General features: G+C 46.7%; 1 protein-coding gene across 1 annotated transcript in view; it reads left to right on the plus strand.

The window, feature by feature from the left end:
• LOC114582407 (G protein-activated inward rectifier potassium channel 1-like) overlaps positions 1-8,376 on the plus strand; it is a 32,937-nt gene extending 24,561 nt beyond the window's left edge. Inside the window, exon 3 of the mRNA XM_028703418.2 lies at positions 7,608-8,376. Within this exon, the coding sequence (XP_028559251.2) occupies positions 7,608-8,215 (608 nt within the window). The 3' untranslated portion in view covers positions 8,216-8,376. The remainder of the gene's footprint in view (positions 1-7,607) is intronic.
• The last annotated feature ends 5,585 nt before the right edge of the window (positions 8,377-13,961 follow it).

Here is a 13,961-nt window from a genome sequence, read left to right on the forward strand (position 1 = left end):
ACAGACAGACAGACAGACAGACAGAGAAAGACAGACAGACAGAGGATGAGAAGGTTTTATATCTCCCGTTTCTTCCCGCCACTGGAAGCAGGGAAAATGACATTACACAGAGCCCTCTCTCCACCAGTTATATCTCTATGGTGTAAGTCTGCCTATCTAGAAATTTGCAGCTCTGTGGTTATTAGCTACTAGACTTCCCCATGTTAGATTTCGACTGCTAATCTACAAAATGCTCTTCCGCTGATGTGTCCCTCGTGTTGTTGTTGTTTTAAATTTGGTCTTTGAAATTTAAACAGCACTGACTTGAATATGAGTCAGCTGACTTGTGCAGTCATTACTTATTTATTGCTTCACTAGGGGCTGCCATCGCTCCTCACTCTGCTCACCAACCCTGCCTACCCACCAAGACCCACATTGGCCCAACCTTCCTTACCTTTACACCTCACCTATCCCCACAACCACTTTTAAATGAGGGAGGAGGTGGTTCCCCCTCCAATGAATACAGCTACAGCCTAGGCCACCTGACATCCTGTGGTCATGTTGGACTTGATGTGGCCACCTATTGGTGGCCACGTGAACTGCAACATGACAACAGCCTTCCATTTTTATGTATATAGGCAGATAGAAGGACGATCCCCATTTGGCCTTTGAAAAGCTTTTCTTAGCAGGTGATGGCTGTGCCCTGGGGGTGCTTTAACTCTTTGGCTCTCCTGCATCGAGCGAGGGAATAGATTAGATGGCTTATAAGGCTCCCTCCTTCAGCTCTTAGACATCATCTTCTGACATTTATGATCCTATGATATTAGTGAGCACACAGGGAAATGAGCCCTTGATAATATGGGTAATATTGTTAGGCCCCATCAACTTTAAACAGAGTTAACAGAGCAGCTGAAGGGGAAGAGTGGGTATACATATTTATTATATTTTTGTCCCACTTTTTTCCCAGCAAGCTCAGAGTAAGGCACATTGTTTCCTCCCTGCCCATTTTAGCTTCACAACAACAACCCTGCAAAGTAGGGCCCACAGCCCAAGATCACCCACAACTGAGTAGGGATTTGCGCCTTTACCCAAGTACAGCACATTAGCCGCTATGCCACTTTGGCTCTCCGAGAGTGTATGAAGAATACAGCACAAATCCAAGCAAAGGGGAGATTTGCTTGGCAAAGGATTCTCCTGGCGTTTTCGTCCAAGTCCTGAAAAACACAGTTCAGTAGCTGAATGTCAAAGCCACAAGAAGCGCAATTAATTTTGTGGATGCGTTCCAGCCCAACCATCCTTGCTGCGTAAATGTCATTTGACATTTTAAATAGGAAATTATACGTTAATCAAATGTAACGTCAAGCGTGATTTACACTTCTTAAATCAGGTGCAGGGAGCCTCCAGCCCCCAGGCAGAGTGCAGCCCTATAGGGAAACTCTGGGACACCCCTCTCTTCCCTAGACCCCTCCCTGGCCTGCTCTGCACACTCCTTCAAGCTCTTTTCCCTGGCCAGACTGTACTTTTGATCTGTGATAATGCGTCTTCCTTGCCTGGATGGAAGATGAAAATATTGGGGTTGGGGCTGTAGAAACATCTGGCTTCCATATGGCTGCAATGTAGCTTCCTGTACAGAGGTAAAAGTCACACCTCTTGCTCCACCCCTTTTTTCTCTGGCCCCACCCACCAGTGACACCCCACACTTGCTCAAAGATTGTTCATGAGATGATGTGGTCCAAAGGTCCACCTGGGGAAAAAGCGGGACCAGCTGTTCATGTCGTGCAGATGCCTGATTATAGTCTTCCAAAGCAACTACTCTATTCTGAACTTAAAAATGGAAAGCGTAATGCTGGTGGTCAACAAAAGAGGTTTAAAAACTCTCTCAAGGCAAATCTAAAAAAAATGTAGTATAAACACTGACAGCTGGGGAAAACTGGCCTGCGAGCGCTCCAGTTGGAGAACAGCCTTTACCAAAGGTGTCGTGGGCTTTGAAGATGTTTGAACTCAGGACAAAAGGGAGAAATGCGCTAAGAGGAAGGCACATTTGGCAAACCCTCAGAAAGATCAGCTCCTGCCTGGAAACCTATGCCCCCACTGGAAGGAGGTGCTTTTTTCCTATTAAAAAATGTTTAGGGGTACTCTCATTTTCCCACTCATATTGAAATACTGCCCCTCAGTGAGGTCAAACTGAGATTCACAATATGTTTAGGAGTATGTGTACTCCTGTGTCCCCCCAGAAAAAAACCACTGCATATAGTTTATTTCCTTGACATCTGATGGGAGGGCATTCCACAGGGCAGGCGCCACTACTGAGAAGGCCCTCTGTCTGGTTCCCTGTAACCTCACTTCTCACAGGGAGGGAACCGCCAGAAGGTCCTCGGAGCTGGACCTCAGTGTCAGGGCTGAACGATGGGGGTGGAGACACTCCTTCAGGTATACTGGGCCGAGGCCGTTTAGGGCTTTAAAGGTCAGCACCAACACTTTGAATTGTGCTTGGAAACATACTGGGAGCCAATGTAGGTCTTTCAGGACCAGTGTTATGTGGTCGCGGCGGCCACTCCCAGTCAATATATCCTAAAGACACCACAATCTCTGCTGACCTCTGTTCCATGGAAACCAAACCCTAGGTAAGCCCCTGGAACCCAAAGAGCTTCTCACTGCTTGGGATGGCATGACCATAGCCCTTGTCTCCTAAATCCTAGAAGAATTGTGGGGCTGAGCAGCAGGAGGAAGACCAGGCTGTGATTCCTCTCCGGGGCCTCTGTGTTCAGAGGTCCCCCGTGTTGTCCAGAGGGTAATCTCTACTATTCAGAACCAGCTCTTGGGCTTGAACAAAAACCCCGAACATGAACGAAGACGGAGAAAGGCTTTCCTGACGTTCTATCTTAATGTGCATTCTGCATCCACTCACGAGAGCATCCTTCTCCATTATGCGTCTTGCAACCTCCAGAAGTGCGCGGCTGAATGTGGCAGTTAAAAGGGGGTTAATGGAAAGCACATAAGCAAATCTAGCTAAGTCAATAAAGGCCGCCCGGAGACTGACTGTCACCAGATGGAACAGCAGGTGATTTGTTACCTCCATAGGAAACAGAACTGATGGATGAACTGTGCAAACTTAGCTCTGATTCGCTCTCTCTCTTGTCCCCCTTTGTAAAGCCATATGCTGCCCTTCCTGTCTCATGAAGGCAGAGATGTTAGCTAGTCCCACTGAAATCGGTGCCATGACTAACTTGTCCCATGGATTTCAGTGGGGCTACCTCAGGGCCGGATTTAGGTTTGATGAGGCCCTAAGCTACTGAAGGTAATGGGGCCCTTTATATGTCCAGCTGTCCTTTGTCAACAACAAATTGCCGCTGTTTTTTGTGTTGAATATATGCTATATGGTAATTTATGGACCCTAATAGGTATCTAAAGCCATTTGCACGTGCAGAATGTAGGCACCCTATATATAGAAATGAGTAAACCAGTGATATTTTAGGGAGCAGGTTAGCAGGTGGGGCCCATGATTTACATCATAGAAGCCTACACAACCCAAAACAAAGCACTGTTGCTGTATGTAGGTTTTATTTAATTTGTTTTTTTGTCTTATATTTTGGAAATGTACATCCTTTTTTTTTCTTTTAAATTTTGGGGGCGCCCCCAAGAGAGTGGGGCCCTAAGCTATAGCTTGTTTAGCTTATAAGTAAACCCAGCACTGGGCTACCTTTGAGTCCAGCCCAGTAGTTCCAACCATAGCTGCTAAAGGCAGCTTTTAGAAGGAAGTTTTTTCTGATAGCGCTGCAGTGGGACTTAAGACAGACTGTGAACATTGCAGTTCCGCACAGAGCATGGTTTGGGGCTCAGAATTTCACTACCTGAGAATCACAGTTTGTTTTCTTTTCTTTTTTCTTTTAAAGCAAATTTCGAACACTCAGGGTATGAAGGCACACCTGAAAGCATGTAGGCAATGCCTTACTGGAATCAGAAGCCAGGGAGGTGGCTAAACAAGATTCATAGCTCCTCGTCCTCCTTATCCACAATTCAGGATAATGGTACAATCCTTAGAAATAAGTCCCATGGAGTTCAATAAGGCTTACTCCCGAGTGAGTATGTATAGCAGGTGTGGGGAACCTCTGGTCCTCCCGATGTTGCTGAAATACAACTCCCATCAGCCCCCACAAGCATGTCCAATGGCCAGGGATGATGGGAGTTGTAGTTCAGCAACATCGAGAGGACCAGAGGTGCCCTACACCTGGCGTATAAGATTGCAGTCTAAATTATGGAAGATGGTTTTTCAAAACAAAACTATGCACTGTGCAAAATAAATCAACACACCATCTAAAATAAAACTGCTATGTTATGCTGTTTCTTTTGTATTTTTGACATCTGTTAAATGCTTTCCTTTTTCAAGAAGCATTCCAAGCAGATATTTTTATAACAGTCGGAATCTGTATTGGGTTTGAAGTTGTGTGGTATTGTTTTCCCCCCTAAATATGCAATGTGATTGTTTTACGTATGTTTTAATTGTATCGTGAATTCAAGATGCTTCGTAGGAAGGGGCCTATACACAAAACAGATAAGCGTACATTATAAGAGCAGGCATTAAGCAAAGTAAGAGGAGATACTAAAATAGGTTTGATTTGCATGATTTATACAGATCACCCCACAGAGCTTTTCTTGTCACGGGATTAGGGTTGCCTGGGTGCGGAATTTATTAATGTTGTTAACGTTGTAGTTCTAATTATTTTTCATCTCGGCGTACGCGCAGCTCAGAAGGGACTTTGTCTTTTTCGAGCAGAAAGGGCCTTTGGGCAATTGCTCAGGCGAAGCTAAGCATGGCTTTATAACGCCAATCCTGAGACTCACAGAAGAGACAGACGGCTGCTTTGCTCACTGTTGTACCAATGGATAACGCCAGCAGCACAAACCGGTGCATAGTTTTCTATGCTGGGATCCGAATGGGGAACTACATACATTGATGCAGTTATTTCCAAGTTGCTGGATGCAATTTTGCACACACACAAACACAACAAGCTGATGCACACCCAGTGTGGTAGATCTACATATGCAAACTCCATTCTCCGAATCAGGGCATTTGTCCCTAATATGTACTGTATATTTATTCTTTAATAATACGGTGAATGTTTAATATAGGATGTGACACGCTAATAGCCATATTTTTACTGCCAGTGCTAATCTCAAACGACAGGAGATACACGTCTTTTCCCTTCCCCAAGAATTCCTGCAGTCCTAGATCATCAATCACTCACTGTCATTTGTTGCCATCGGATATTAGAGCAGACTATCCTTCGGGCTGTGTCTCCCCGAGTAGCTCAAATTAACCAGGTCTTCTCTAATAGCAGGGGAGATGGAGCAGGTAGCTCATGGATTTGCGTAACATCATTGCAGAGAGACAGGAAATAGCCAACATGGGACAGGGTGGGGAAGAATAGGAAGGTAGGATGCTGCTGCTGCTGCTGCTGCTGCCCAAATGCCCCTTGTAAGAGTGGCGTTCACACATGGGTTTAGCTGACCCTAGGAAGGAAGGGGTGTGGGATGTGATACATGAGTAGCAGTCAAGTACAACATTCCTTGTTTTCCTAGAGTGGACATGCAGGGGAATGTTTGGCCCAGCCAGTCAAAAACTTCCTGTTTCCTCCTGGCTGGGACATACTTCCTTTGCATGTGACTAGAGGTGGGCGTGACCTTACCTGCCCAGGTAACAAAGGACAACGTGTGAGAGTTTGCAGTTTGCTTGCCCCATCTCTTCTTGATTGCGAGGGCAGGCTCCATGCCCAAGACCCCCAAAATTGGAGCTTGGGGCAGGGTCAAGAAAATCATCGACGCCTCCCTTTCCATGGAGGCGCAGGCTGCAGCCACCTCAAAGGTGGCATTTTTCCATCTCCGCCGTATTAAGCGGTTGGTCCCTTACCTTTCTCGCCCTGATCTGGCCACAGTGATCCATGTGACAGTCACCTCCAGACTTGATTATTGTAACTCGCTCTACGCGGGGCTGCCCTTGAAGCTGACCCAGAAACTCCAGCGGGTACAGAATGCTGCGGTGAGGCTGCTTACCGCAGGATCCTTGCTGCAGGATTGCATTCATCCAGTGCTTTACCAACTGCACAGGCTCCCAGTGGAGTACAGGGTCAGGTTTAAGGTGCTGGTTTTGACCTTTAAAGCCCTAGGACCCACGTACCTATGGGACCACCTCTCCTGGTATGCCCCGCGGAGGACCTTAAGGTCCACAAATAACAACACTTTGGAGGTCCCGAGCCTCAAGGAGGTTAGATTGGTTTCAACTAGGGCCAGGGCCTTTTCAGCACTGGCCCCGACATGATGGAACACTCTGTCACAAGAGACTAGGGCCCTGCAGGACTTGACATCTTTCCGCAGGGCCTGCAAGACAGAGCTGTTCCACCTGGCCTTTGGTTTGGACTCGGTCTGGCCCTTATGTTTCCCTCCCCTTATGGTCTTGATTTATCAGCTACTTTAAAATGAGACTGAATTTTAAATTGCATTTTAACCTGTATTTTAAATTGGTTTCCCCCCCCCTCTTTTTCCCCTATTATGTTTTTACCGTGGTTTTATTGGTCTTAGCCGCCTTGAGCCCAGCTCTGGCCGGGGAGGGCGGGGTATAAATAACTATTATTATTATTATTAATCCCTAGATGCTTCAGGTAAGAAGAATTAAAGGAGCTGTCCAGCACAGGAGTGGGCTGGGGATCTGGGGAAATAGCATTTTCCCATGGCACCATACTTTGAAAATCAAGCCACACTGATCCTGTCCATGCATTGAGGTTGAATTCTGACAAGACAGAAGTACTGTTTTGGGGGGACAGGGGTGGGTGGGTGTGGGGGATTCCCTGGTCCTGAATGGGTTAACTGTGCCCCTGAAGGACCAGGTGCGCAGCCTGGGAGTCATTTTCAACTCACAACTGTCCATGGAGGCGCAGGTTAAGTCTGTGTCCAGGGCGGCTGTCTACCAGCTCCACCTGGTACGCAGGGTGAGACCCTACCTGCCCGCGGACTGTCTCGCCAGAGTGGTGCATGCTCTGGTTATCTCCCGCTTGGACTACTGCAATGCACTCTACATGGGGCTACCTTTGAAGGTGACCCGGAAAATGCAATTAATCCAGAATGCGGCAGCTAGGCTGGTGACTGGGAGTGGCCACCAGGACCACATAACACCGGTCCTGAGAGATCTGCATTGGCTCCCAGTACGTTTCCAAGCACGATTCAAAGTGTTGGTGCTGACCTTTAAAGCCCTAAACAGCCTCGGTCCTGTATACCTGAAGGAGCATCTCCACCCCTATCATTCAGCCCGGACACTGAAGTCCAGCGCTTAGGGCCTTCTGGCAGTTCCCTCATTGCAAGAAGTGAGGTTACAGAGAACCAGACAGAGGGCCTTCTCGGTAGTGGCACCCGCCCTGTGGAACACCCTCCCTTCAGATGTCAAGGAAATAAGCAGCTATCCTATCTTTAAAAGACATCTGAAGGCAGCCGTATTCAGGGAAGTTTTTAATATTTAATGCTGTACTGTTTTTAACACTTGATTGGGAGCCGCCCAGAGTGGCTGGGGAAACTCAGCCAGATGGGCGGGGTATAAATAATAAATAATAATTATTGTTATTATTCTCTTGGTCTCTTAGGGATGACTTGCCAAGCCAGGACCTCCTACACAGAAGATGAAGTCCTCTGGGGCCACCGGTTCCTCCCTGTGATGTCGCTGGAAGATGGTTTCTTCCGCGTGGATTACTCTCAGTTCCACGGAACGTTTGAAGTCCCCACTCCCCCCTACAGTGTGAAGGAGCAGGAAGAAAACCTCTCTCTCCCTTCGCCTTTGAACACCCCGACAGGGAGCAACAGAAGCCGGAGGGAAAAGATCTCCTCCCTCGATTGCCTCGATTTTTTCGAAGAAAAAGGCAACAGGCTCCCCAGCAAATTCCAGAAAATCTGTTCCGGGAAACGGGAGCTCCACAGAGGGGTCCTCAGCCTCTGCTCCAGCAACGTGGAGAAAGCATGCAGCACGGGAGATCTGCTCAAAATCCAGCAGATCACCTCCGTCTGCGGCACCGAAGATGGGGGCGAGAAGCTGATGTCGGCAGCCTTCAAAACCAAATCGGAGCTGCTGGCTCGCTCCACCGGGAACCTCGAACTCCAGCAAAGGCCTCAAAACTTGCTCACCTTGGGAGCGGCGTTAGATCATGAGAATTTGCCTGCCAAGCTGCGGAAAATGAACTCGGGACACCTGTCCTAAACAGGAGCGGAAGCCTAAATGAGCTGCAGTTTTCATTTAAAACTCCTGGATTTCTCGGGTTACTACTGTGAAGACCCCCTGAGCTATGCCCATGCGCTAGCAATGGCCATCCAATTTAAACGAGAATTTTTTAATATAAAAAAACACACAGAGAGAGCTTCAACCCATTGTAGTTATGTAACAGGGGGTTGTTGGTTGCTTACGTGGCAGTGTAAGTAAGAAGAAAAAAATCTCTTGAAGATACTGTTGGGTCTTCTATTTTCTTTTCCTTTCTAAAGCATGCCTATTTAGTACCATTTCCTCTGACTTGCCCCTTTAAAGAAGCAATTGTTCTATAACAAGAGTACCTCTGAGTATGTACAGAGGGCTGCTCTCTCAAGCAACTGCAGCGTGTCCTTGAACACCTATGAAGCTACACAAAAGGGCCTGCTTTGTGGGCTTTTTAAAGAAGCTACGCACCAGCCACACCCCTCGGGAGCCTCTCAGGAACCCACAGAGAACTGCTGCTGTGCTGCATGAGGCACCACCACCGATAAGGCCCTGCCTCTGACAGACACACGTCTCGCTTTAGCTGATATGTGCAGCCATTGTACACACAGGGATTAAATGAACATGATCCACAGGTGTTTGTCGAAAAGCACAGAACAATCTAAAGAGGGGGGGGATTATTACAGACCAACATGGCTTCCTTTGTTTTTTATGTGCCTTGAAGATTATTGAATCTAGCTGTTCGGAAACAAGAGCTACAGTCGAATGAAGATGGTTTTTCTACCACCTCAAGGGGGACTTGTGGAGGACCACGTGCCCTCCAGCCACTAGGTAACGCTACCAAATTTAGCTTCACTTGACTTTATCGCCTGAAATAAATCTCCGGCTTTGCTCATAGGAAGACTGCCATGCTCCTCTCCACCAGCTCAATTCTCTGCCTTAGACGGAGACAGTGTGTTTCGCTTTTAAGGCTGGAGACAGGGTAACGGCTGGTTTTAGAATTAGCAGAAACTGGGTGGTTCTCCCATTGCCTCTTTGCCTCTTGCAACACCTAGAAAAGGTTAATCCAACTAAGCTTGCCATCTTAAGACTGAATCTAGGTGCAGAAAACTTGGGGCTAAGCCAATAGTACGTCTCCTCTTCTTCTGTCTCCCCACCCCTTCGACTGCTTTGCGTAGCATCTCTCCCAATGAAGGGTTTCTGGAGAACTTGAAAGCTCGCTCCCTATTTTGTGGTTGGTCCGCCTAAATAAAGGTCTTCTTGCCCGAGTGTGAATTTTGGTGGTGGAACTGAAAAGGGAGAAAAGGGGAGGCGAACGAAAATGAGCGGTTGAAGTGAGGGCGAGAGACGACTGCGCACTTTACAAAGCAAAAACATGTCCTTATCTAAAATATTGTTACAAAAGTTGGGTGCCTCTCCCTCTCTCTGCCAAGCGGTGGCAAAAGCCCTGGGGGTTCAGGCACTCACCTGGGGTCTGTGTTCCTTTGGAGAACTGAGACACGGCAGAGACTGTCGTAGCTTTAAGAAATATGATTTATTCACCTATTTACACCTTCAGTCTGCGTGAAGGGAGTCCAGGTCTTACAACATGGTCGTTTCAAGAGGGGCTTGTGCCCAACAGCAGTGCAGCCATGGGGTCCCAGGTATCTCTCCCAGCCAGCCTGCAGAAGATAGATCCCAGCCTTTCTTCTTCCCAGAATGCCCTGCTAAAATACTCCCTTTTCTTGTCACCCAGTTACACTGTCAAGCCTTCCAAACTCCCTGTCTCTGTTCACACCCCAGGGCAAGTGGGGAGGACAGTTCTCCTGTACAGTGGTAACTCGGGTTACATACGCTTCAGGTTACAGACTCTGCTAACCCAGAAATAGTGCTTCAGGTTAAGAACTTTACCTCAGGATGAGAACAGAAATCGTGTGGCGGCAGCGGGAGGCCCCATTAGCTAAAGTGGTGCTTCAGGTTAAGAACAGTTTCAGGTTAAGAACGGACCTCCGGAACGAATTAAGTACTTAACCCGAGGTACCACTGTATTGCCAGTAGCCCTCTGTTGTTTCTTAATCAACCCCCCCCCCCCGAAAAATATATAACAATATCATCCACATCATCATTAAATTGATTACCTGCCCTTTCCCAGCAGGGAAATTCCGAACTGCTTTTCGGAAATTCCACCAGGATGCTATTTCCAACGGATGAACCCCAGATTTTGCTTGTTTTACCTTTACCTTTAGGTGAAATCTCTAAAGGTAAAGACGCCCCCTTTTTCTTTTCTTTTTCTCTTAGTTTCCTGTTCTTCATTTATTGAATTTATTGAATTTATATACCGCCCTGTACCCGGAGGCCTCAGGGCGGTTCACAGAAAAGATCTCAATATGTAAAATAAAAATAAAAACAATAATCAAATAACACCCCTCCCCCCCCCCCAAGAAAGAGCCACATTTTAAAGGGTATGTGGTGTTGATCAGGTCAACTGAAGGCCTGGTTAAAAAGGAACATTTTTGCCTGGTGCCTAAAGGTGTATAATGAAGGTGCCAGGCAAACTTCCCTGGGGAGAGCATTCCACAGACGGGGAGCCACTGCAGAGAAGGCCCCGTTCTCGTGTTGCCACCCTCCGGACCTCTTGAGGAGGAGGCACCTGAAGGAGGGCCTCAGAAGATGATCTCAGAGTCCGGGTAGGTTCATATGGAAAGAGGCGGTCCTTGAGGTATTGAATATACTGTAAATCAAAATAAATAACTACAAACCTTTTGGCTAGCAGTGTTGCTCAACTAGACCTGCTTAGACATGGGAATTTTCGTCTGAGGTAGCCATCCTGGAAACAGAAGCAAGATGGTCTTTACATAGCTAATCCAGGACACTTGTCTCTGGGACACACACACACAATTCCCCCTGCAAGGGAATGCAGTCTTTGATGGGGAAAGGATGCTTGCCCCTGTATTACAACACGGAATGAAGCATCCCTGCACTTGATGCAAGGAATATAGGGATATTTTCCCATCCAGACCTCAGCAGCTGCTCATACAGCCAGATGCCAGGACAATATTTCCCACCTGCTCTCCGTCGTCCATTGTGACAATTTCCAGAGGGCTAGCTGCGTTAGTTTGCAGCAAAAAGCACACACTATAAACCAAGCCTTGCGGCATCATAAAGAGTAACAGATTTATTGTGGCTTATGCCGTAAAGGATTATCTCATAATAAATCTGTTCGTTGGTAAGGTACCACACAAGGTTTTTTTCATCTAAGTACGTCACTTCTTTATTTTAAAGAGGGGGGGGTGAGGTGAGGGTTTTTTTCAAACCACAAAGACTGAATACACACCATATATTTAAAGCGCATTCCCTTTCCACCAAGAAGGCTTGGGAATTCTAGTTTACCCATCACAGAGGCCTTAAGTAAGACAATGCCCAGAACCCTTAACAAACTACAGTTCCCAGAATCCTTGAGGGGGGTGCTTTAAATGTATGCCATGTACGCAACCAATGGTCACAGCCACGCGATACATTTAAAGCCCATGGTTGTCCCCCAAAATCCTGGGACCTGTGGTTTGTTAAGCATGCTGGGAATTGCAGCTCTGTGGGGGTAAACCACAGCTCACAGGATTATTTGGCGGGGGGCGCCATGTGATTTAAAGGTTTAGCATGTGCACAGCCAAAGTTGGAGACTTGTGGCTCTTCATACGTTGCTGGACTCCAACCAGGGCATTTTATATATATATATTTCAAAACCCTAAAAAAGGTTGAGAATATTCTGCTCAAATTCCCCCAATACTGAACTCAAACTTCCTCACCAGTAAGGTGCCCTCTCAGTTTAGTTAGGGGACTGTTTTACAGAAGGTATTCAAGCCATTCTGGGCAGCTTCCAACATATATGAAAACATAATAAAACATTAAACATTAAAAAAAACTTCCCTGTGCAGAGCTGCCTTCAGAAATCTTCTCAAGGTTGTATAGTTACTTATCTCCTTGGCTGAAGGATTGCATAACTCCGTACCCACCAACATTTCTCCGATGAAAATAGGGACATTCTAAGGAAAAGCGGGACATTCTGGGATCAAATCAGAAACTGGGATTGCTTCTGTAAATCCGGGACTGTCCCTGGAAAATAGGGGCACTTGGAGGGTCTGCTATATATATGCCACCTTGAAGTCCCTGAAGGAAAGATGGGATATACCGTATTTTTTGCTCTATAAGACACACTTTTTCCCTCCTAAAAAGTAAGGGGAAATGTGTGTGCGTCTTATGGAGCGAATGCAGGCTGCGCAGCTATCCCAGAAGCCAGAACAGCAAGAGGGATCGCTGCTTTCGCTGCACAGTGATCCCTCTTGCTGTTCTGGCTTCTGAGATTCAGAATATTTTTTTTTTCTTGTTTCCCTCCTCCAAAAACTAGGTGCCTCTTATGCTCTGGTGCGCCTTGTAGAGCGAAAAATACGGTAGGTGTGATGAATCAACTAAAATAAATACAATCAGAAGTGGACAGAAAACTATCACACCCAGCCTTTTGAACTGGTTCTGGTGCTAGAGAGGGGGCGAGAAGAGAAAGGGAATCTCACGCTGGCTGTGTACACATTCCCGTTTAATCTGCATCCGGTGCTCTTCTGCAACTGGTTTCATAAGCGGTGCACATAAGATACTCACCACAATCCAGATCTATCCTGTATCCAGCCTGTTGCTTCATATGACGCACTGCCTTTTGACAGTTCCTCCCCCCCCTCCCCAAAACCAGTTTCCATCTGATTGAGAAAAAGAATAACCAAGCTGTTTTAAGATAGACACTGCGTACGCAGTCCCTGCCTTGCTAAATACATAATAAATAAGAGTGTGCTTTGAACTCCTGGAGAAGATGAGGAGAGAGATTGCTTTCATGTACTTTGGGGGTTTTTCTATACTGCCTGCATTAATTTTTTTCTGAATCCATTCCCAACCCCACTTTCCCCCAAAGCTACAGATGATGGTGCAGTCTGCTAAGTATGTAATCTCCTGCCCTTCCGCAGACAAAAAGTCTTACCCCCATCTTAATAAACAGGCAGCCCTAAAAGCCAACAGGGAGATCTTACCAAAAGGCAAGAGCCAATCCGAGTACCTCCATGGCCTCAAGAGACCGGAAGGCCTAGCTTTGAAGGTGAGATGTTGAGAGGTTAAAGTCCGCAGCCATGCAGCCTGAGAAAATCGGGCCTGCATGACGTCAACTGTGGCGGGGAGGAAAGCATGCAGAAATCCAACAGGCCTTTGCAAAACGTCTCTGGTCAACAAGTTCCTTCTGCAAAGCATTCCTCGGCTGCTGCCATCACTACCACCATTTGGTCAGGGAAAGCTATTTGGGAATTGAAAGAGAGGTGGGGGACACACACACCACTTCTCAAAGCAGAAAAGAGCTGGTTTTTAAAAAAATGAGGACAGATCACTCTGCCCCCCCCCCCAACCAACAAAAATTAGAATCACAGAATCAGAAGGAAAATTTAAAAAGTTACAAAAATTGGGTGCCTCCCCCTCTCTCCACTGAGCAGTGGAAAGAGCCCAGGGGGTTCCAGGGTCTGTGTGCCTCTGGAGAATTCAATAATAATAATAATAATAATAATAATAATAATAATAATAATAATAATTTATTTATACCCCGCCCATCTGGCTGGGCTTCCCCAGCGACTCTGGGTGGCTTTCAACAAAATATTAAAATACAGCAATGCATCAAACATTAAAAGCTTCCCTAAATTCAAGACACGGTGGAGATTCTCATAGCTGTAAGAAATAGGGTTCATTCACCTATTTA

The sequence above is a fragment of the Podarcis muralis genome, chromosome 13, assembly GCF_964188315.1.
Source record: "Podarcis muralis chromosome 13, rPodMur119.hap1.1, whole genome shotgun sequence".
NCBI lineage: Eukaryota > Metazoa > Chordata > Lepidosauria > Squamata > Lacertidae > Podarcis > Podarcis muralis.